General features: G+C 44.9%; 1 protein-coding gene across 1 annotated transcript in view; it reads left to right on the top strand.

The window, feature by feature from the left end:
• Window positions 1-560: 560 nt before the first annotated feature.
• SHROOM3 (shroom family member 3) overlaps window positions 561-25179 on the top strand; it is a 208949-nt gene continuing 184330 nt past the window's right edge. Inside the window, exon 1 of the mRNA XM_083756224.1 lies at window positions 561-1561. Coding sequence (XP_083612350.1) covers window positions 1394-1561 — 168 coding nt within the window. The 5' untranslated portion in view covers window positions 561-1393. The remainder of the gene's footprint in view (window positions 1562-25179) is intronic.

Raw genomic sequence — 25179 nt, 5'->3', positions numbered from 1 at the left:
AAAATAACATTCAACATTCATTAAAACAATATAGAATATTAAATATCAGCATTTCAAAATTAAACAGAAATCTACTCAACAGTTACAGTAAGTAATGTCTAAACTCCAATCAATAAAACAACAGCAAACCACAGTGCACAACATAATACAATACAAAATGAGAAGGAGAGACCGGAGGGTAGGGCAAGGCAGGTGGAAAAAGAGGCCTTGCCTGATGGAGTCTCTCCCCTCACAGTTCTGTGATGCTATGAATCGATGATATCCATGGAGCGTTTTGGGGCGGGATCTCCCATAAATCACCCGGTGCCTAACACATAATCATATTTGGGGCCAACAAATACTGAACTGGAGTGGAGATTCTAAAGCATTTCCCAACAAATAATTAGCAAAGTGATGTTTTCCCCGGAAGGCAGAAGAAACTCCATGACGGCAGCAGCCTCTGGGGTCCTTATAAATATGGAAACCTCAGTTATGAGGCACCACACAGGTTTTTTTTTTTTTGGCATGCAGTGGCAAAAACAGACAAGTTTTCTTCTTCTCTCTCCCTCCTTCCCCCAGTTGAACACTCTCATTTAGCAGCAGGCATGACAACACGGCAAGCAAGCGAGTGCAGTGAGAAACTGCTGAAAAGAGCTAAGCTATCTCCTTAACATTTTTTCAAGGGATTAATTTCACCTGCCTTTCCTGGCACGCTCTCTTTCCCCCTTTATAAACTCAGCTGGGAAACTATTTCAAGTCCCCAGCTCTAGAGAACAAGTTGTTTAAGGTCCAGGCTTTTACTCCCTTCCCCCTGCTACTTTTGACAAGTCACAAAATTGTGAAGTTAGCAGAAAAGCGAGCTGGCAGACAGGGGGTGGGAGATGCTTTCATTCTTTGGATGCAATGAACTGAGGCAAAAACGGCCATTGTAATGGTAAATTGCTCACAGAAGGGGAGAAAGGGCTGATAATCAATATAAAAAAATAATAATGAAGCGCTGGTGTGCATTTGAGGAGCTTGCTACCCAAAGCATTTAAATGTCTCTTTCCCCCCTTTTTATACTGAAAAGCCACCGATTGCAAATGTTAAGGGAAAGATTGAAGAGGTGAAAGGAAGGATCTTGCACGGGATCAATGTTTGCACGGGGAGAAATGCTTCGTGTTCAAAAAGCTGCATCCAAAAAGTTGGAAACTTCTGAGATAGAAATGGTGCGCAGATTGAGCTCTGCCTTCTGGACTTCTGCTGAGAAGGAAAACATAACCTCCTGGTAATCCTAGCAGCCTGCGATCCTGTAGACTTTGAGCCAATTCATCATGGACGTGAGGGATTTTAATCTTCTACTCTCTCCTCCTCCTCCTCCCCAGACTCTTCCAGTCCCTGCTTTTGGCTTCAGTGAGTGCTTGAGAATATAAACATGAGGATGCTGGACAATTTAAACAGGACTATTATTTCTTCTTCGGAAGCAAACTTAACCCATAAAGGAAGATACATTTATTTGGAGGTTTTGCTACAAGGAGGTCCTCCATGGGGATTTACTTTGAAAGGTGGACTGGAGCATGGGGAACCATTAATCATCTCCAAGGTAACCTTGTTTACTTGAATTAAAGATGCGTTCAGCTGCAGATTGGGCCAAAATTGTGGTTAAAATGTAATCCAGGTGGAGAGTGGATTTTATTTTTTATTTTTAGTCCAGGAATGTGCTTGCTCTGAACTCTTTGATTCACTGAGTGGTTAATTCAGTACTTTGGTATACTGTGAAGCAAAAGGACATTTGGCACAAAACACGGAGAACTTCTTTTGCACATGCCCCATTAATAAATAAATATTCCCCAAATAAATGGGAACTGTGCAAAAATCGTGTTCCAAGGGGCTTGCGCAGAAGAGGATTCATCCTGCACTTAAATTACTGTTCCGTATTCAAGGGGAAATCTCACATAACGCTAACCTAATTTACAATTAAAATAAGCTGGCATACTTGGACTTAAACGATTTAGTCTAATTCATGTCAAAGAGATCAAACTGGCTTAAATCAATGAAGTTCGGTTTAGCAGATCAAGCAGCATGCATTGGTCATGTGAGAAAGAAGAAACTTTATTTGTTATTAGTGTTTTGGTTCTTGGTTTTTGAATTCAGGTAGCTGGTTTGTGTGCAATGTTAGCTGTAACTACAGGGTGTTGCTGTGCTGTTGGTTCTAGAGAAAGTAACAGAGGGAAGCCTTGAAGTGGACTCTTTAATCAATAATGTGCAAGCTGTGGGGTTTCACTGAATTCTTTTTCAAGCAGTGCAAGAGCTCTTTGGGAGACCACAAACCAGTATAATCTTACAGACAAAAGTTGTTCCAAGAAAATAGTGATGTAAGAGCAAGGAAGCAGAGTCAAGTGTGGCAGAACTGGTTTGGGGAAGGAGGCAGGAGGGCTGTGACAGAATGCATTGACACTGAAAGTTGAGAAAAAGGGGAATCACAATTCTCAGTCCACTCCTGATCTCCTCATTCTATTTTAAATTTAAGCCAAACCCTCTCCTGTGAGAACAATATGAAATGCAAGCCATTTAGCACTGAGAGGCGAAACAACGTATTCCACCTCTTTCGGCTTAGAGGGAAGAGTGTTTTGTTGTATAATAAGTGTAATATGCACAGCTCATAGTTTTTAAACAACAACAAGAGGGATGGATAGTGCTTACTGCTGAAAATTAATGAGTCTATGGGACTTGGTTTCTACAACAACCAACTCCCTTAATGTGAAACATGCCTGGGGTGTGTAAGACACCACCGGGAACTCAGTCCCTTTGTTCCTGTTCCTTAAAACGTCTGCGCAAAATTGGTACTTCTGTTTGTCTTTTTAAAAGTTACTTATTGAAAGCGGTTGTGATTGTGGCTTTGTATTTACGTGCTTGCAGGGTCTGAGCTTCCTGACTCAATGTTTTGAGTTTGCACTTACAGTAGCTGGAATCCACAGCTAGAACGGATTTGTAAACCAACTTCAGAGCATTATTTCAGATCCTGGTTGCTGCCCCCTGCCCCCCATAAATCTCTGGTTTGTAGGCAGGTTTGGGTATGAACGTCGAAACAAATAACCATTTAGCTAGCCCATAGTTTCATGTTAAGACCAATACCTGAATTCAAATTTAGGGCCTCAATAGAGGCCCGGTGTTCCAAATAGCTTCCTCCAGATATGAACCCATTATCTGCCAGGGACTGGCTGGATGACACCAGCCAGGGAACCGCCAAGGGAAACCCCAGAGAAGGAAAGCTAAGAGCCTAGGGGTTAGTGATGGGACACTGAGAAGAGGTCAGGGGGAGGAGAGTGGGAGGAGATGCTGGATGCCAAAGGGGCAACAGGGTTTAGTGGGCAGGAAGAGCCTGTGACAGGGAGCAGTTCAGACTCTAAGGCTGAAACAGAGGAGGGAGGTCAACGGAATATTGAATATTGAATATTGAAGAATCCAGAGAGTTTCCCTCTCCTGGTCTCCAAGAACACGTAGGATAATGAGGATGGCAAAACAGAAACCAGAGGTGTGCAGGTGCAGTTTGAGACTGCTTGGGGAACATCTGGGAGAGGAGGAGCTTTAGAGAGGTAGAAGGCAATGGCTCCATAGGGCAAGACCTACCGAGAATGTTGCTTGTTGCCTTAAATAAAAAGTTAACTTCACTGGCTCTGCTTCTTCAGCTGACCAGCATCTGACTCCAGATTACCCTAGACCAGTTTCCCCAAGCTTGGTGTCCTCCAGGTGTTTTGGAGCACAATTCCCATTGTTCATACCAAGTCCGGGCTGATGGGAGTTGTATTACATAACAACTGGAGGGCAAAGGTTGGGGAACGCTGCCACAGAACAACAGTTTCCCAGTTTTCTACCTTCTGGGAATCTTCTTCACATTGGTCTATCTGATGAGGACCCTTGTGTGCTGTAAAGGATTCTTAAAGTAAGGGTAGCAAGTGTGAACCCCAACTCCCACCAGCCTTAGCTAATAGGGCAAGTGGTAAGGGATGATGGGAGCTGTAGTCCGGCAACATCTGGAGGGCCCACACCAGCTCTATTGAATGGTAGGAACAGCAAGAGGGCATCAGAACTCACCTAAGGCTTTGTGTTGCAGTAGTGATGGGCAGGCTGTCTTTCAGAGAAGCTTGCCTGCTTTGATTGATCTTCTCATGACACAACCTGTAGAAACTTCCCAAGGAATCCCAGGATTGCCCATCTGAAAACCACAGCCCTTGGTCTTCTTTATCTCTTCTAGGTTGGGTACAGTAGTACACACTCCTTGTGGAACTAAGCCTTAGCAGCTTTTGAGCTGGAACTGTGTGTAGTTTTCTGGGCAGCCCCAGTTGCAATTTTCACCTGGCTTGACCTTCTCCCACACAGTTGCAGTACAGTCCTTGCCAAAGCTGCGTCTCTCTGTGTTCTAGGATTGTGCCTGGTAGCAGACATTTAATGACCATATTGTCGGAGCCTGCGTTCGACTGAGAGACTCCTCCAGATTCGCCCTCTGACATGATTAACGACCTGAGCCTTTGATAAGACTCCAAGCATGTTCCCATTGCGCAGAGTTTCAAAGCAGCAGAAATGACAAGATTTATGAACTACATCGCTAAGAGTTTTATTTCTAGCTATGCAGACAGAAAAGCAACAAACATGCTCTCTCTGTGAAAGCAGAGAGCAACTGGAACAAAGGAACAGGAAACATCACATCCGTCTCATGTCTCCCGTGAGACTTCCAACAGTATGGAATCTCTGGAATGTAAACAGAGTCTTGTGACTCCAAGCACTGCACAGTGGCAACACACAGAAACCAACACATATAGCTCCAATATTTCTACAGGTGTTTGTTTTGTTATATAGTAGCAAGTGGAACAGTTGCTCAATGTTTAAGAGAATCTCTGCTCACTAAGATCCATTTATCTGCTCATTCAGTGGTTATGGCTCAGGCGTTTTGGAACAGCTTAACATGCCACAGGGATTCTCTGAAATGCCCTTTCTAATCTTAAATTCAACAGCCACATATTTAACAAGAGAGCAAATTATTGTCCTAGGAACAGAGACCTCAACTGCATTCTTGCCTGGGTAGCAGCAATATGGGAATGCTGTTACCTGCTGTGCCACTGTCCATTCATCTCCTTAAACTCATAAGCATCCAGCTACTTTGGTAGCTGCTAGAAGCAAGCAAGGAAGAGTAAAATATTTTCCTGCCAGTAGGGTAATAGCAAGTGATAAAACTTGCTATGTCTATCAGTCTTTGGGTGCCAGGTGGAGACATTCCTACTCACCCTGCCTGACATTTCGCTCTCAACTGGTGTTCGTCTTTTAGTTGGGTGGGGTGGAATGTGTCCTTGCGGGATGAGCACTTTTCCATAATAATGTCCTCTTATCTTATGTATTTGGTAATGTATGCTTAAAACACACACACATGCAAAAACATGACAACAGTCTGTTAGCTGCTTTGAGACAACATTTTCTGTGGTAAGCACTAACCAGCAAATAAACTTATTAAAAAAACAACAACCCTAAAACTGTAATAATAGTAAAATATATGTTGGAGGGAGCCTGAAGTATAATCCCAAATATTAGCTAGACCGTTTTTAAATTTAGGGTTGCTAGATTTTAAAAAAGTAAAATTCCTGACACCCACAAAGTTGTTTAGCTTTTTCTAGGAAGACCCCAAAATTGTTCAGGTTTTGTTTTTTTAGAAACCTAACCCCAAAATAGTGATTTTAAGCTTTTTGAGTTGTTTCTGCTCCTTTTTCCACCGCATTGGCATGCGTCTGGGTTTTTTTCCTGATAAAATCCCCCCCCCCATGCTATTTTTACACCCGAAAACCAGGACACGTCAGGAATATTCCTGATGTATGGCAAGCTTATATTTATTTATTTTTGCAGTACATGACTGAATTAAGGCTGGAGCTACACATACTCTGCATGTTTACATTACAAAACGCAAGCCAAGCTGAAATCTGTGCACTGCCAAAGGGATTAAAAAAAGAGGCTAAATGGTTTGACCTGGTAAACTTTGCATATTGCTCATTTTGTGTCGTGTGTTCTCCTAGTCATGGAGGGGCAAGGCAGTGTGCTGGCTACTGAAACATTGCCCCTTAAACTAGGGTTACCAGATGTCCCCATTTCCCAGGGACAACCCCCGGATTTGTGAATAGGTCCCCGGACAAATTCCATCCCCGTAATGTCCCCGGATTTCATCTAATGTCCCCGGGAAACGCAGCAGCGGCAGTCTCAGCAGCCCGGAGCAGTTGGCTCTGGCTGGCTTCAGGAGCTGCTCAGAAGTCCCCATATGATGGTAGTGCAGGGGCTCTAAGATGCAGCTTCCGGGCCGCCTCCACCTTCCCTGACCCCAGCAACTAACTTGTGAAGGGAGGCTTCATGCTGCCTATCGGAGCAGCCTCCCAACTCCTACTGGCGTGTAAGCAGGAGCAGGGCCGGGATCTCTCAGCTGTGAAGGGAGGCTTCACACTGCCTATCAGAGCTTGCGTGGAAGCAGAGGAGGAAGGGATCTCTCAGTTAGGCAACGGGAAGCCTCCCTTCCCAGCTGAGGGATCCCCGCCCCCTCCTGCTTGCACGCAAGTAGGAATGGGATTGGGGCTGCTCCGATGGGAAGGAGGCATCGCGCTACCCGAGCCTTGCCACTGCTGCTGCTCTCGGCCCTTCTCCATGCCTGACCCACCGCACACCGCTTCCCCACCACCACTACTGAAGAACCAACAACTCAGGGGCTGCCCAGGCTCATGGAGAAAGGAGATAGAAGCCTCGGAGGAAGGGGAAACGTGGCGGTTGAGGTCAAGGCAGCAGCCGGCCCTCTGCCACCGCCATCGCTGCAGCATCAACATTCCGAACGTGTAGTATGTATATATGTATTTATATATGCATGTATGTATTTAAAGTGTCCCCAGATTCATTGAAAAAAAACTGGTAACCTTAAAGGGACGCGGGTGGCGCTGTGGGTTAAACTACAGAGCCTAGGACTTGCCAATCAGAAGGTCGGTGGTTCGAATCCCTTCGACGGGGTGAGCTCCCATTGCTCAGTCCCTGCTCCTGCCAACCTAGCAGTTCGAAAGCACGTCAAAGTGCAAGTAGATAAATAGGTACCACTCCAGCGGGAAGGTAAACGGCGTTTCCATGCGCTGCTCTGGTTCGCCAGAAGTGGCTTAGTCATGCTGGCCACATGACCCGGAAGCTGTACGCCGGCTCCCTCATCCAATAAAGCGAGATGAGCTCCGCAACCCCAGAGTCGGCCACGAATGGACCTAATGGTCAGGGGTCCCTTTACCCTTTACCTTTAACCTTACCTTAAACCCCCTTAACTATGTGTCCTCCCCCATCGCCATCTGCGGCAGGTGAAACTTTCCCCCCAGCTTTGGGGGAAGGGGGGGCGTTGGATTGGGCATGGATCTGAATGTATTGTCTCTGCTGCTGCTTTTAATTGTAAATTAATAAGGATTTTGTTTTAATCCCATTGTTTAATTTTGGTTTAGACGGTGTATTCTTCCGCCCAGGGTGGATTACATCCTTCAGGACAGAAAGGAATTTAGCCACCACATCAGCTGCTTATGAGGGCTAAGCCTACGTATACATCAGCTTATACTGTTTTATAAAATTTACGGGGCTCTAAAAACATTTTTGTTTTGTGATTGGAGAGACGCACGGTATTAAAGAAACAGCTTTAGTGGCCTGCGTTCTCACAGCGATGTATGAATTTATTGGCATTTTGTGAAACGGCAAGGACCACCTTGAAGACAGTGGAGCCCCATTTGGTCTGAGGCGCCAGCATCCCCTTACTTTTAGGGACAAGCCAGGATCCTGGGAACGATTCATGAGAAAGGATTTGCCTTCCTGAATCAGATCAGATGGCCACAATTTGGACTCCCAAGCGAATGTCTTCATGCTCTGTTTGTCATCTTCCATGGGGGTGCTTCACTCATTTGGTGGATGTTGCTGCCATATTGTAATCTCAGGAATATAATACAATTCCCATAATCCCTGACCATTGGCTATGCTGACTGGGGCTGATGACAGTTGGCAGTCCAACAATAACTGGAGGTCACCAAGTTGTACCTTTCTACTGTGGCCCATAACTATTGACGGAGGATAAATCTAATTCTTTTAGAGCCATTTAGCCTATCTTCTGGCAATGAAAGCATGAGTTACGGTAACCATGTACAGTATTGCACAAAGAAATATTTCTTTTTGTCTGAACTTGTTGCTGATTTATTGGATAATCACGAGTCCTCGTGTTTATGAGAGAGGGGGAAATTATCTTTAAAAGCTCTGTGGGTACTTTTGTAAATTTGCCACCCTATTCAGTCTCATTTGTTTTTCCCCTCTGCTAAACCACCCCCATACACCCCAGGGTTCCCTTTTTTTGGCTTTTCTTGTTTAGATATGCAGAAGGTGCAAAAGCAGGTAAAGAATGCTACCTGGAGAGGGAGAGAGAGAATAATTGCAAAATGGATACTACCAACAAAAAAATGGGAAATTACACTGGACAAAAAGCAAAGTGCAGTTTCTTTGTCCCCTAAATCCTACACAGGCCCAGTAGAGGAACACTCAAAATTCCTAGTTGCTCCCTGAGGATAATGCTGATGGTATCTCACCTTGTGCAAGCTCTTGGGTAAAAGATATCTTATCTTTTCTTAGATCAATAGGTTGTGTGCAGTTAAAAGGACTCTTTTGTTACCCATATCTATTCGGCTGTCAATCTTCCTTTAGCACAAAAGGCTTCCTGTTCCCTTCTGTTGCACACACTGGTTGGTCGTGTTTGGGCTGAGGTGTGAGAAGCTGCTCTTTGGAGCTGAAGCCTAAACAACTGGAGTTTTCAGGCAGGGAGCATAGGCTACTGAGTGAGTGCAGCACAGACCGTCAATCTGCAGTGTTTTATACAACAGTGTCCTGCCACAGTCATGTAGCCAGGTGCACAAGGGAATAATGTTGCTTCTGCAGCTTTAAGAGGATTGCCATTGGTCAAGTGTAAATACTTTCTTGGGCTCCATGATCACTGCAGATGGTGACAGCAGCCACAAAATTAAAAGACGCTTGCTTCTTGGGAGAAAAGCAATGACAAACCTAGACAGCATCATAAAAAGTAGAGACATCACCTTGCCAACAAAGGTCCGTAAACTAAAAGCTATGGTTTTCCCAGTAGTGATGTATGGAAGTGAGAGCTGGACCATAAAGAAGGCTGATCGCCAAAGAATTGATGCTTTTGAGTTATGGTGCTGGAGGAGACTCTTGAGAGTCCCATGGACTGCAAGAAGATCAAACCTCTCCATTCTTAAGGAAATCAGCCCTGAATGCTCACTGGAAGGACAGATCCTGAAGCTGAGGCTCCAATACTTTGGCTAGTTCATGAGAAGAGAAGACTCCCTGGAAAAGACCCTGATGTTGGGAAAGATGGAGGGCACAAGGAGAAGGGGACGACAGAGGACGAGATGGTTGGATAGTGTTTGCGAAGCTACCAGCATGAGTTTGGCCAAACTGTGGGAGGCAGTGGAAGAAAGAAGTGCCTGGTGTGCTCTGGTCTATGGGGTCATGAAGAGTCGGCCACGACTAAACAACAACAAATATAATAGGGTAAGAATGAAGGGTAACTGAATGCATCCTGAATGCATCCTGATAATTGGAGCACCTAAGTCTGTCATTGACACAGTACACAATTTCCTTTTGGTTCTAATAGTTCAAGTACAAGATTTATTGAGACCCTGAGAAAGGCAATCAGTTTGGTAATGAATTTTAATTCTGAAGTCTAAATCCTGATGTCAAATTACACTCCAAATTTCTTCAGGTTAAAAATTAGTGCAGTGGATCTACAGACATATGGCTCAATCTGGGCTGCTATTATTGCGCTTAGTTCCCACTGAAATAAATGGGTCTCGAGTCATGACTAACTTTCCTCCTTGGTCAAAACAAAAAAATTTCCTTCCAGTAGCACCTTAAAGACCAACTAAGTTAGTTCTTGGTATGAGCTTTCGTGTGCATGCACACTTCTTCAGATACACTTCTTTCCTCCTTGGTTTCACTGAGCGGATCCACAGCATGCATTTAAACACACTCACTGCACATTTAAACCCCATGACTTTCCCCAGAGTCCTGGGAACTGTGGTTTCTTCAGGGATGCTGTGAATTGTAGCTCTGTGAGGAGGAAACTACATTTCCCAAGATCCTTTGAGGGGGGAGGTGTAATGTGCTTTAAATGTACTGTACGATGGATGGGCTCTGAGAGTATGGTGTGGATCTGCCCATGGAAGTAAGAAAGATTGGATAAAGCGTTGGAGTGTAAGAACTGCTGATAAGGACATTGCTATTCAGCATGATTGAAAATTCAGTATAAAGCAGGCTGCAGGGTACATTTCAAAGTGTTGGCTTGGAAATAAGCTCCAAAATCCCATTAAGAAATAACAGGATTTATGTACATTCCTCCTGCCTCCTTAGCTTCTCCCCCTGGAAACATGTAGCATTGGGCTGGTGCCACTGCCAGGCCAATGCAGTCATTTCACTCCTGCACTCCTTCCTTGGTGACCAACTGGCCTGAAATCCAATTCCAACTTCCAGTGGCGAAAGAGACTTTTCTTCCCATGGAATCAACTTCTATGTATTCTTTTCTGTGTATTCTCTTGTCCATCTCTCTCTCTCTCTCTCTCTCTCTCTGTGTGTGTGTGTGTGTGTGTGTGTGTGTGTCTATTTTTGTGGGGTTCTGTTGGTGTTGTTTAGTCGTGTCCCCATGGACCAGAGCACGCCAGGCACTCCTGTGTTCCACTGCCTCCCACAGTTTGGTCAAACTCATGCTTCGAGAACACTGTCCAACCATCTTGTCCTCTGTTGTCCCCTTCTCCTTCTGCCCTCCATCTTTCCCAACATCAGGGTCTTTTCCAGGGAGTCTTCTCTTCTCATGAGGTGGCCAAAGTATTGGAGCCTTAGCTTCACGAATTGTCCTTCCAGTGAGCACATTAGGGCTGATTTCCTTCATAATGGATAGGTTTGATCTTCTTGCAGTCCATGGGACTCTCAAGAGTCTCCTCCAGCACCATAATTCAAAAGCATCAATTCTTTGGCGATCAGCCTTCTTTATAGTCCAGCTCTCACTTCCATGCATCACTACTGGGAAAGCCGTAGCTTTAACTATACGGACCTTTGTTGGCAGGGTTCTGTAAGCCTTCAAAAACCTCCCAAACTTGTTTGACCAGAAATCAAAGTGAGGCAAAGTAAATCAGTGTGCAAGCTGTGGACAGCAGAGCCTGTTTTAAAAATTATCTGTTTTCAAGCTTAGATCATAAAGGCCACCCATTCCACCAGAGGTAAATTAGGGGGAGTGTGACCTGTTTGGTTGCACTGGCATGAAGCCTCGGGGTTGCCGCAACTATACAGTGGTGCCTCGCAAGACGAAAATAATTTGTTCCGCGAGTCTTTTCATCTTGCGAAGCAAGACGTTTTTGTCTTGCGAAGCAAGCCCATAGGGAAATTCGTCTAGCGAAGCGACACAAAAACAGAAAAACCCTTTCGTCTTGTGGGTTTTTCGTTTTGCGAGGCATTTGTCTTGTGGGGCACCACTGTATTGCCAAATGGAAGACGAGAGGCGGAGGGACCCCAAATTTTGGCATCACTGACATTTGAGACCTCAAGGCCCACCATCGGTTCCACCAAATGTCCATATAGTTTTGCAATATATTTTCACACGTCTTCCATAGCTCAGTCCGGTAGAGCATGAGACACTTAATTTCAGGGTTGTGAGTTTGAGCCCTATGTTGGGCAAAATATTCCTGCATTTTAGGGAATAACTCAACGATTCTATGATTCTAAAAAAAATTCACTTTCTGGAACCACTCAATAAATCCTACCGTGAGAATAGGCCCCAGGGCTTAGAATTGTAGGTTTGGAAGGGATCTTGGAGATCTAGACAAACCCTTTCTCAATTCAAGGTCTTTAATGTGGGGTACAAGTATGATATCCCTGACATAGGGCTGTCTAGGCTTTGCTCAGGGCTTTTTTTCAGCCGGAACACAGTTCCAGCACCTCTAATGTGAGAGCCATTGCCATTCTAAGAGAACGAGGGAGGTGTCCATGGTGAGTTCCAGTACCTCTTTTTCCATAAAAATAGCACCAGCTCTGTTTAATATGCCCAGTGACGGTGAATCTAAAGCTGTCAGATGGCTCTTATTATGAAGTTTTTCCTGATGTTTACCTAAAATCTGCTTCCTTGCAATATCCATCCATTGGTTTTAGTCCTGCCCTGTAGAGCAGTAAAGAACAAGCCTGTTCAATCTTCTTTGTTGTTTTGTATTCAGTGGTTTGTGTTTACCTGAGCTGGACTAAGGATTCTGAGCTCCTGTGTTCTGATTCGATACATGATGTCCAATCACAGAACATTTCAGGGTTTTGGCCTCTGCCATTGGCCTTTGAACCATGGGTTGTGATTTGCAGCTTGGAAGTTTAGACAGCCAATCACGTTGGGAGTGGGAGTGGCCCAGGCTTTCAGGAATGTATATAAGCAGTTGCTTTGCCCCTGTTTCCCAGGTATGTAGTTCAGTAAAGGTTCTTGCTGTTATCGCTGTGTCTTGCCTTGTGGGAACCCACCTACACTTCATGTGTGATAAGCAAAGTTCAGATTTATCTGGTGGAATGTGTGCATGGGTTTCTACACAACAGTCTCTTTTAGACAACCTGTGTTTTGAGCATTCATTCTGATTTGTTTGGGGGGAGGCTATACAATGGTGCACCAACCATTTGTAATCCAGCACTTTCCAGTGCATTTCCTGCATCATTTTCCTTACTAGAAAAAGTCTAATTTTGGGGGTGGGTGGGAAGGAGGTTTGTTGCACAAGAGCGGCAAACCAACTTCAATTGCACAACCTAAATTTGCCAGTATGTGATTGAATAGACAAATTGGAAGCTGAGCAGGCAGTTATCTTGTTTTGGGATGATTTATTTAGTCCTGAACTTTTGGTGGCACTTAGTTATAACAGACGTGGGTGGCGCTGTGGGTTAAACCACAGAGCCTAGGGCTTTCTAATCAGAAGGTCGACGGTTCGAATCCCTGCGACGGGGTGAGCTCTCATTGCTCGGTCTCTGCTCCTGCCAACCTAGCAGTTCGAAAGCACGTCAAAGTGCAAGTAGATAAATAGGTACCGCTCCGGCGGGAAGGTAAACGGCGTTTTCGTGCGCTGCTCTGGTTCACCAGAAGCGGCTTAGTCATGCTGGCCACATGACCCGGAAGCTGTACACCAGCTCCCTCAGCCAATAAAGCAAGATGAGTGCTGCAACCCCAGAGTTGGTCACGACTGGACCTAATGGTCAGGGGTCCCTTTACTTTTACTAGTTATAAACGGAGACCAAAATTAGAAAAAAAAACCACACCAAGTGACTATTTTAGGTCAAGATTCTGAGCTGCATGTCCTTTCTAGACGGCTTACCTTACTGTGTTCACTTTTAAAAGTAGGCTTAGAGGCACCCAATGTTTCTCAAACCAAGTCTCATAGTAACAGAAATTAGCTGCTGGAATTTGGGCCAAGGTGTGGCACTGTTCCAGGAATGTATGTCTGGCAAGATGCCAGTCTCATCTCAAAAGAGGATGTAGTGTAGAAGCTTTACGGAGATGGAAGGGCAGGGGGAATGATCTTCATCTTTTCTAGATCCCACCATGTTTGTGTAATGCGTTTGCCGATGTTGTATGAATAGCACCCTCTCATAAGAGATACAGCTAGTGACCTCCATATAAGGCGACAGCAAAAAGGTTAGGAGAATTAGTCAGAGCGGACTGGTTTAATAGGTGTATTGTGGCACCCTTGGCACACAATCAATAATTAAGTTGTTGGCATGTATGCCTTGGTTAAATTGCTGCTGAGATGTGCCCCCAACACCCTAGTTCAATGACTGCAAGACTTTTCGGGGGGGGGGGGGGCAAAATGCAAGCTTTCAAGTTACTGTGGAAATGTCTCATTCTAGGTCAGCTAAGAGGATTTTGCATTATTCCATATCCAGAATTAGCCTTTGGAGATACATGCTGCTAGAGAACTTAAAACAGAAGGTTACGTCAGTACCAGTGAAGTACCGGTAGCTACACCTTGGTCCAAAATGGGCATTTTGAAAGCTCATTTTGTGATGTGTGAATTCCTCCAATTTTGGGAAATGCGTTAGTCAGGTTGAACTTTTGAGGAATTAATCCATGGGTAGGCAAACTAAGGCCCGGGGGCCGGATCCAGCCCAATTGCCTTCTAAATCTGGCCCGTGGATGGTCCGGGAATCAGCGTGTTTTTACATGAGTAGAATGTGTCCTTTTATTTAAAATGCATCTCTAGGTTATTTGTGGGGCCTGCCTGGTGTTTTCACATGAGTAGAATGTGTGCTTTTATTTAAAATGCATCTGTGGGTTATTTGCGGGGCATAGGAATTTGTTCATATATATTTCCCCCAAAAAAATATAGTCCGGCCCCCCACAAGGTCTGAGGGAGGTTGGACCGGCCCCCTGCTGAAAAAGTTTGCTGACCCCTGATTTAAATCCAATCCTCAGCTGAACTATGTCTTGCTCAAAATACTTGAAAAACCTGGAAAAGAATGGAGGCATTAAACCAGATGGCCAGGGTATTCATGACCAAAGAAATACAGAAATAGTTTAGAAACAGAGTTTGCAAGGTGAATGTAGCGTTAGTAACACACGTGTGCACAGCCCTGAATGGGATGGCGTGGATGAGATTGCAATCGTTTAAAGAGAATTTGTATGCCAAATCCAAGCTTAAAGCATGTGCAGTTCCTCAAGGACCGCCTCTCCCCGTGTGAACTGATCCGAAACCTGTGACCATAATCCGAGGCCCTTCTTTGCATGTCTCTTCCATGAGACGTCTGGAGGGTGGCAACATGAGAATGGGCTTTTTTCTGCAGTGGCTCCCAGTTTGTGGAATGCTCTCCCCAGGGATGTTTGCCTGGCGCCTTCATTACTTCTATTTAAGCACCAAGCAAACGCATTCCTCTTCAACCAGTCCTTTGGCTAATCAACAGTGGTACCTCGGGTTAAGAACTTAATTCGTTCTAGAGGTCCATTCTTAACCTGAAACTGTTCTTAACTTGAAGCACCACTTTAGCTAATGGGGCTGCGTGATTTCTCTTCTCATCCTGAAGCAAAGTTCTTAACCCGAGGTACTATTTCTGGGTTAGCGGAGTCTGTAACTGGAAGCGTCTGTAACCTGAAGCGTCTGTAACCCAAGGTACCACTGTATGGCCTTTTAAAGTGGTGTGTGTGTCTGTTATCATTTTGGTTATGCTGTGTATTTTTTGTGCTTTTACATTATAAACTGCTCTGTGACCCTCGAGTGAAAGGCTGCATAGAAATTAATAATAATAATAATAATAATAATAATAATAATAATAATAATTGTTCAACAAGTATCCAGACTGGCAGGCTAGACTACAGCTAAAAAGAACAGCATTGCCCTTGTTCAGGTATATACGGCAGAAGTTTTGTGACTACGTTAGGAGTTTCTCCATTAAGGATGTTTTGCAAATCACAACTTTGGTGGCTACGTTTTCAAGAGTTCTCTGCTTCGGAATTTCTCAGCGAAGAGTGCAGTGAAAAGCAAAGTGCCATATTATGCTCAAGTCATCAAACAGGCAGGGAGGCGGGGGCCAGAGGAGAGTGCAGGGCTTTCCTTTTCACTCTGTCCAATTATACTGCAATAATACCCTTGCCAGCCCTGTCTATCACTTGCAAGCTCAGGTCAGAGAGAAACTCTGACCCGGGCAGCTGGGTGACAGAAACCAAACAATGATGAATTCGCTTTTGGGTTGATCTTGCATGAAGGGTCTCAGAGTTGCCCGTCAAGCAATTCTGAGAATAAGAGAGGTTCCCCCTCCCCCCAAAAAACCCCTATCCACCGCTCCACACATTGGATGTGGGTGATTGAGAGTGATATATGAAATGTTTTTTTTTAATGCAATCTTTCATTGTCAGACATGATTCTTCAATCTTTCTACCTGAGTTTCTTTCTGCTTGTTGCATCTTCGTTTGTGTGTTAAGCATTGAAAAAACTTTGCATGCCTTTTAGAATCATAGAAGATAAGAAGATAAGCAACTGTACAATCTTTAGAAGACATCTGAAGGCAGACCTGTATACGAAAGTTTTTAATGTTTAATGTTTTATTGTGTTTTTGTATATGCTGGAAACTGCCCAGAGTGGCTGGGGCAGCCTAGTTAGATGAGCGAGGTACGAAACAACAACAACAACAGAGATGAAAGGGACACCAATTGTCATCTAGCACACCTCCTGCAATGCAGGAATCTTAAATCAGGAAAGGGAAACTTGTTGAACTCAAAGTCCCATCAGTCCCTACCAGCATGGTCAGTGCTCAGAGATGATGGAAGCTGTAGTCTAGCGACATCTGGCAGACCCTCATCACTGATTTGTGTGGAAGGATGCCCAGATGTTTTCTACATAATACCGTATTTTTTGCTCTATAACACGCACCAGACCATAACACGCACATAGTTTTTCGAGGAGGAAAACAAGAAAAAAAATATTCTAAAGTGGATGTATGATTTTGTGGTTCATGCTGTGGCCACAGACATGTGATCTGACAGTGAGTTTGAGTAGCCCAATGCAAAAATCCTGAGGATCCATGTGGATCCATGCTTTGTAACCACGTTTTTGCACCACTGCGACCCCAGGCAACAGTGGGTGCGTGATTTTTTTGGTGCAAGATGTAGCCATGGACATGCTATGTGATCTGATGATGAATTTGGGGTGACCCAGTGCAAAAATCCTGAGGATCCATGTGGATCCGTGCTTTGTAACCACGTTTTAAGTGGGGAGGGAAGGAAAAGCACTCAAGGGACAAGGAGCACGCGTGGGGTGGGTGGAGAAGGATGCTGCTAATAATGCTGTTTAGCAAGCTGAGTGGGAAGGAGAGAGGGACAGAGAGCCTGCTTGCTTTAAAGGAGCCAACCGGACATTAGCCACTTACACCCGCTTTGCTGTTTCAAAGCGAGCCACGGAGGAGGGAAGGATGGGAAACCATGGATCCTCTGCTCACAACTGCAGCAGATTCCCCCCGCCACCCGTAGGCATTCGCTCCATAGCACGCACAGACATTTCCTCTTACTTTCTAGGAGGAAAAAAGTGAGTGTTATGGTGCAAAAAATACGGTAGTTGTTGTTGTTTAGTCGTTTAGTCATGTCCACCTCTTCGTGACCCCCTGGACCAGAGCACGCCAGGCATTCCTGTCTTCCACTGCCTCCCACAGTTTGGTCAAACTCATGCTGGTAGCTTCGAGAACACTGTCCGACCACTTCGTCCTCTGTCGTCCCCTACTCCTTGCACCCTCCATCTTTCCCAGCATCAGGGTCTTTTCCAGGGAATCTTCTCTTCTCATGAGGTGGCCGAAGTATTGGAGCCTCAGCTTCAGGATCTGTCCTTCCAGTGAGCATTCAGGGCTGATTTCCTTAAGAATGGAGAGGTTTGATCTTCTTGCAGTCCATGGGACTCTCAAGAGTCTCTTTCAGCTCCATAATTCAAAAGCATCAATTCTTCGGCGATCAGCCTTCTTTATGGCCCAGCTCTCACTTCCATACATCACTACTGGGAAAACCATAGCTTTAACTATACGGACCTTTGTTGGCAAGGTGATGTCTCTGTTTTTAAGATGCTGTCTAGGTTTGTCATTGCTTTTCTCCCAAGAAGCAGGCGTCTTTTAATTTCGTGACTGCTGTTACCATCTGCAGTGATCATGGAGCCCAAGAAAGTAAAATCTATCACTGCCTCCATTTCTTCCCCTTCTATTTGCCAGGAGGTGATGTGACCAGTACCTTTTTAAAATTATTTGCCCGTATAACCAATGGCCTCAAGATGGGTTACACAAATGTCACAGTTTCTCAAACATGTGTCTCCGGCTCTTGTTGGACTACAACTCCCATTATCCCTGACCACTGGTCCTGCTAGCTAGGGATGGGAGTTGTAGTCCAACAAGAGCCGGGGACCCAAGTTTGAGAAACACCAGGCTTTAAAGCAGGTAGAACCGCTGCTGAAAGTGTAGAATAAAGCCACAAAGCAATTGCAAAGCAGCAAAACGGGAGCAGAGAACTGCAATGCAGTTGGGAAGGTGGCCATTAAACCAAATGCCCCATTAGAGAGGTGTGTTCAGTGGCGTAATGTGGGTTGTCAGCACCCGGGGCAAGGCAAGTAATTTGCGCCCACTAACCCGTGGATTTGCGCCCCCTAACCCTAACCCCCAGATGTTGTGCCCGGTGCGGCCGGCCCCCCCTGCACCCCCCACGCTACGCCACTGGGTGTGTTTCTTGATCCATCATCGAAAATGATGGGGGCAAGAAGATGTACATTGGAAGGAAGGCAATTCCATTATAAAAAAGGTAAAAGGTAAAGGATTCATGAAGGATAAGGCTAGCAACAATGTCTACACTCTCCCTGCCTTTGGGGGCCTCTGAATCCCAGTTGCTGGAAACCACAGGCAGAGAGATTTGCTATTGTTCTTGGGTCCTGCTTACAGGTTTCCCACAGGCACCTGTGTGGCCACTGTGAAAGGTAAAAGGTAAAGGACTGCTGGATGGTTAAAGTCCAGTCAAAGGCGACTATGGGGTGCGGCGCTCATCTCGCTTTCAGGCCAAGGAAGCCAGCGTTTGTCCACAGACAGCTTTCCGGGTCATGTGGCCAGCAGGACTAAACTGCTTCTGGTTCAACGGGACACCGTGACGAGTGCCAGAGCACACCAAAATGCCATTTCCCTTCCCACCACAGTGATGCCTATTTATCTACTTGCACTGGCGTGCTTTCGAACTGCTAGGTTGACAGGAGCTGAGACAGAGCAACGGGAGCTCACCCTGTCGTGGGGATTTGAACGGCCAACCTTCTAATCAGAAAGCCCAAGAGACTCAGGGTCACTACTGTAACGTTATCAGTAGGGAAATCCTGATCCTTTAGGCTGATCTATCTACTGTTTTGCTGTATAACTAGCGGTACAAGATCTCAGAAGCCCACACCGCAATAACTTGCAACAGGGCTTTTAGTGTGACTTCCCTTGTTCTGTGGAACAACATCCTTGTTGAGATGTGTGAGGTACCCGCTACTTGAAGTTCCCAGAAGCAACTGGAGTCATTTCTGTTTAGAAAAGCCTTCAACTGAATGAAATCTTTATTGCTAAAATCTATAAGCCATCACAATTGGTCACAATGCGTAGAATACAAATAATTAATTTAAAACTGAACGGCAACAACAGCAAAGCAAACATACAAAAATGCAAAAATCACACCTGCATTTGTTAAGCACTCTACTTCTCACACTCCCCCTTATGATACAGTACTTGTCTTGGTGCCTAACTCTCAACTTACCTGCAGCCAAGGCAAATTTTGCAACCTTTTGCAGTAATAAATACGTTATTGCCAGCCAGCAAAATAGAGATTTGCTCAAGGGGAGTTCGGTTGGAGAGAGAGCAAAGGATGTAATCGAGGAATTTTTGTCGAGGGGATGTATATAAAGGGCATCGTAACAAATAACGTTGGAGGTCCTCCACATTTCCCGCCTCACAGATGCAGAGTCTTTGGTACATGGGTGTGTGTGTGTGTGTGTGTGTGTGTGTGTGTGTGTGTGTGTTATTAAATCTTCCCATTAGATATATACACTGAAAACACCAACCCGTAAATGCTTTTCTAAGTGGTGCCAGCGTGAGATTATTGCTCCAGCCCAAAAGATGTTTTATATATTGGATACCAGGATGAGTATGCGAATGAAGGTCCCTCCATTTAGAGTCCAAATACTGTATTTTTCCATCTATAAGACGCCCCCCATCTATAAGATGCCCCTTTTTTGGGGGACTCAGATTTAAGAAAACGGGGGAGATGGCCCTGTGTATAAGATGCCCCCTAATTTTTGACATTATTTTTTAGGGGAAAAACCCAGTCTTATACACGGGAAAATACAGTAATTTTTTTCTTTGATGAGTTGTTTGACTCTGTTAGAGGCAAAATTTGGTAGGGAGTCCACATTAATCCCATAATAATGGGGAATCTTACTGACTGAGTTTGCCCAAGAGCTTCGGGGCATAGATTACAATTGCTCTAGGAAGCATTTTTTCGGGAGCCTAATATGACTCATGCCAGCTTCAGTCAGTATAGGGCCAGCCCTACATGCACACTGGTTTATAAGAAAATTAGCCCTGTTCCAGCTCTTAAAAAGGGGGGGGGCGGTTTTATCTTTGGGGACAATCAACAGTGATTTCAGGAAAGAGTTCACCACCACTTCTAACGGAAGGACATTACTATATCCCCAAATCTCTGCACAATACAATAATTCCGGGGCAATATTCTTTTGAAATACCTCAGCTGTGGGGGCAACTAAACTCTCCCCCCCTCCCGAACTTTGGAAAACCATAAAAAAGAGTGAATTGAGTGAAAGGATTTCAATTTAGCTGTCAGCCTTCAATTCTGGATGAATAGGCCCCTGCCATGGCTGCCTATTTGGTATTGTATTTCTGGTTTTTTAAATTTTTAATATTTATTAAAGTTTCAAAAAATTACAAAAATAAAGAAAAAGAAAAACAATGAAAAAGAAATCCATCTTTCCATGTCTTGTCTTTCATTTACTTGTTTCCTTGACCTCCTCACACCTCCCTTTTTTGTATTCTAGTTCAATTGATTATTTCATCAAATCCTTTCCATTGGTATTGTATTTCTGCATTGTCTTAAATGGTTTTTATTGCATTCCGAGACGGTACAGTGGGATCCGGTTTGGCTCAGGACAAGCCAAGTTCTCCGTCCACTCCCTGGGATTTTCTGAGTTTCACCAGGAGAGTAATTCCTCTTGCTCGCTAGTTCTGAACTGGAGCAACTGCTTGAAATTCCTTCACTTCAGATTCACTTCTAAGGGCGCAATCATGTCTTCCAGTCTGTGCTGCTAACCTCAGAGACCGAGGCAAACTGTGGGGACACGTCACACCTAACTAACACTGACAGCGTTGAGGTTAGCTCAGGACAAGGGCATTGCGGCTGTAACTTTTCCTTGTTCCGCCATGGCTCAGCGCTTCTCTTTCCCACCCCACCCTCTCCACATGAGAGGCACCATCACAATTGGAATAGTATGTGAAGGGACAATGGCAAGCTTTCCTTTCCGTACCAGGATTTGTGCGCGAGTGTGCTAATGAGGCGAGCCAGCTATCTCGGACCATTAAAATTGCACATGGGTGCAGCAAAAAGGCACAAGCTATTCAGCAAGAACAAGTTTTTTTTTTTTTGATAACCACATGTGTTCTGATAAACAATTCAGCTATTTAAAGCGCATGGCCTCTGACCGGAGGGTGGGGGGGTGGGGAGGGGTGGAGGAAAAAAAAGTGTATTTAAGAGGGGAAACGCACCTTCATTGCTCCCTGAACCTCCTAAGCAGGTCATATATGTGTGGTTGGTTTGGGGATTTATTATGATAGTGATGATGTCATTTGTTGGTCCTGGAGGCAGGATTTTAAGGATTAATCTATTGGAGGTCCTGGCATTGTCACGCGATGCATATAAAACGAATGAACCTGATTGGAGACCCCTTTGCCACAATTTCTGGCATTGATTCTGCATTGCACATGGCTGGAAACAAGAGGAACTACCGACCTTGAATGAGTGGAGAATGAAACTTACGGACTATGCAGAACTGGATAAAATGACTGGAAAAATCAGATACCAGAAAGATCACAAATTCATCGAGGACTGGGGAAAGTTTACGGATTATCTGAAAACTATATGTGACGAACAGACAACGCTAGTGGGTTTTAAGGAGGCTTTGTGATAGTACAAAGTACGGTATATTGTAAAAAAGAAACAGAGATGGAAGGTTAATATTAAATTGGCAATATCATATAGAAAATGCGTGAAGATAAGAAAAATGGATGATTGAGGGAGGTGCTGGTGGAAGTTCAAAAAATAGCAAATTTGTAAACATGGTTGTAGGGATTTATTTGCAAAGGAAAAACTTAATAAAAAATTATATATATAAAAAAGATTCTGCATTGCACATGGCAGCTGCCATGCAGACCCAGGAAAGTTATAAGGATGGCAGAATGGTAATATTCATCGTTGCAGGTCTCTCCACATCTCGATAATTAGATATATAATGTCTCTGAAAAATTACATCGCTATGATGAAGGTCTTCAGCTCAGTGAGGGAGCACGTACTTTGAATGCAGAAGCCCTCAGGTTTAGTCTGTTATTCCTTCTTCAGGAAGGAATAAGAAATACTCTATGCTACTCCCCACCCCCAAATAATTTTTTATTGAGTCTTTTTCATAATACAATGCAATAAAAAAGCAGACTAATCTAAATAAAACAAAAACAGAAAAGGGGGGGGGGGGAGAATGCAAAGTCCTCTCTCAAAGTTAGATCCGAACCCTTGTCTCACAAAAAGGTGTGGACCCTCCAAGCTCTCACCTTGTCGTTGTTTAGTCATTTAGACCATAAAGAAGGCTGACCGCCGAAGAATTGATGCTTTTGAATTATGGTGCTGGAGGAGACTCTTGAGAGTCCCATGGACTGCAAGAAGATCAAACCTATCCATTCTAAAGCAAATTAGCCCTGAGTGCTCACTGGAAGGACAGATCCTGAAGCTCCAATACTTTGGCCACCTCATGAGAAGAGAAGACTCCCTGGAAAAGACCCTGATGTTGGGAAAGATGGAGGGCACAAGGAGAAGGGGAGGACAGAGGATGAGATGGTTGGACAGTGTTGTTGAAGCTACAAGCATGAGTTTGATCAAACTGCGGGAGGCAGTGGAAGACAGGAGTGCCTGGTGTGCTCTGGTCCATGGGGTCACGAAGTCGGACATGACTAAACAACTAAACAACAACAACAGAACCCCACAAAAATAGACACACACAGAGAGAGAGATGCACAAGAGAATACCCAGAAGAGAATAATAGAAGTTGATTCCATGGGAAGAAAAGTCTCTCTTGCCACTGGAAGTTGGAATCGGCTAAACGACTAAACAACAAAAATTGATATCCCACCCATCTGACTGGGTCTCCCCAGCCACTCTAGGTGGCTTCCAACCAAATATCAAAAACAATACAGCGTCAGACATTAAAAACTTCCCTAAACATGGCTGCCTTCATGTGTCTTTTAAAAGTAAAATAGTTGTTTATTACCTTGACATCTGCTGGGAGGGCGTTCCACAGGGCAGGCGCCACTACCGAGAAGGCCCTCTGCCTGGTTCCCTGTAACCTCACTTCTTGCAGTGAGGGAACCGCCAGAAAGCCCTTGATGCTGCATCTCAGTGTCCGAGCTGGATGATGGGGTGGAGACGCTCCTTCAGGTATACAGGACCGAGGCCGTTTAGGGCTTTAAAGGTCAGCACCAACACTTTGAATTGTGCTCGGAAACGTACTAGGAGCCAATGAAGGATCTTTCAGGACTGGTGTTATATGGTCTTGGCGGCCACTCCCAGTCACCAGTCTAGCTGCTGCATTCTGGATTGATTGCAGTTTCCGAGGCACCTTCAAAGGTACCGCACGTAGAGCGCATTGCAGTAGTCTAATACAGAGTTAACTACCGCCTTGCAGTACTTAATAATTATTATTATAATAATAAAATAATAATAATAATATATTTTATTTATATCCCGCCCTCCCTAGCCGAAGCCAGGCTCAGGGCGGCTAACATCAATAAAACAGTACAACAGTAAAACACAACACTCTAAAATCATTCATTATAAACTAATTAAAATCAAACTAATGCTAACCATTGGGCCAGAGCTCCGCGAGGATTGCCAAAGGAGGGAGTCAGGCTGTGCCCTTGCCAAAGGCCTGGTGGAACAGCTCTGTCTTGCAGGCCCTGTGGAAAGATGTCAAGTCCCGCAGGGTCTCTTGTGACAGAGTGTTCCACCAGATCGGAGCCGCAGCCGAAAAAGCCCTGGCTCTAGTTGAGGCCAGCCTAACCTCTCTGTGGCCTGGGACCTTCAAGATGTTTTTATTTGAAGACCGTAAGTTTCTCTGTGGGACATACCAGGAGAGGCGGTCCCGTAGGTACGAGGGTCCTAGGCTGTATAGGGCTTTAAAGGTTAAAACCAGCACCTTAAACCTGATCCTGTACTCCACCGGGAGCCAGTGCAGCTGGTATAGCACCGGATGAATGTGATCTCGCAGCGAGGACCCCGTAAGGAGTCTCGCCGCGGCATTCTGCACCCGCTGGAATTTCTGGGTCAGTCTCAAGGGTAGCCCCACGTAGAGTGAGTTACAATAATCCAGTCTGGAGGTGACCGTCGCATGGATCACAGTGGCTAAGTCAGGGCGAGAGAGGTAAGGAGCCAACTGCTTAGCTTGGCGTTAGCAATACAGAGTTAACTATCTACCTTGAGTGTTCCTTTGGCTGGGGAGCACCTGTGATAGATGGCTGGGGCTGATCAGAGTTTTACAGTCCAAAGCATCCAGATGGTGCCAAATTAGAGAAGGCTGTGGTATGCAGTGTTAGGGCGAGATGGGTCCATGGCCTGACTTGGGAGAAGGTCATTTCCCTGGAGCTCTTTTTGTTATGTGAGCCATTATCTGGGCTCACGGTTGTAAGAAGGGACTAATAGTTATTGTGGGGAGGCGGAACGGGGAGAGGACCAAATAGTTTAGCAGCAGAACAAAAAATCATGCTTCCGTAAGGCTAGAACATTCTGTTACACTGAACTGTAATGAGCTTTCCATGTTAGTCTTATTATGGTTGTTCTGAAATCTGGGTTGAGGCACAGCAGCAGCTCCATAGCACAAATAATAAAGCAACAAAAGAATTGCATAACAGGAATGCGCCAGTAGGATGGGGGGGAGGGGAAAGCAACAACCCACATCAAATATATTAGCAAGCCTTTTTCCAAGACTGAGGATTCAGAATGCGGCAGTCTGATTGGTCCTAGAACAATAGGATCCAGAATGCAGCAGTCTGATTGGTCCTAGAACAATAGGATCCAGAATGAGGCAGTCTGATTGGAGCAGGAGCCACCCAATCCAACTCCAGGTGGAAGTGAATTCTCAACCTGATTGGCCAACAGGAGAATCCCGGAATCAGCCAATCACATGGGGCCCACTGTGTAAATAATGTATATAAAGCAGACATTTTGGGGGAACTTCCATCCCTCACTACTATGAGCTGAATAAAGAGCATGAAATACACACTCGACATCGAGTATATTTCATAACCTTAACCTAAACATCCTTTAAATGCCCCCTCTGCTGCTCTCTCTCCAATGTAGACCAAAAA

The sequence above is a fragment of the Podarcis gaigeae genome, assembly GCF_964106915.1.
Source record: "Podarcis gaigeae genome assembly, chromosome: 9".
NCBI classification, from domain to species: Eukaryota; Metazoa; Chordata; class Lepidosauria; order Squamata; family Lacertidae; genus Podarcis; species Podarcis gaigeae.
This window is presented reverse-complemented; position numbering and strand designations above follow the sequence as displayed.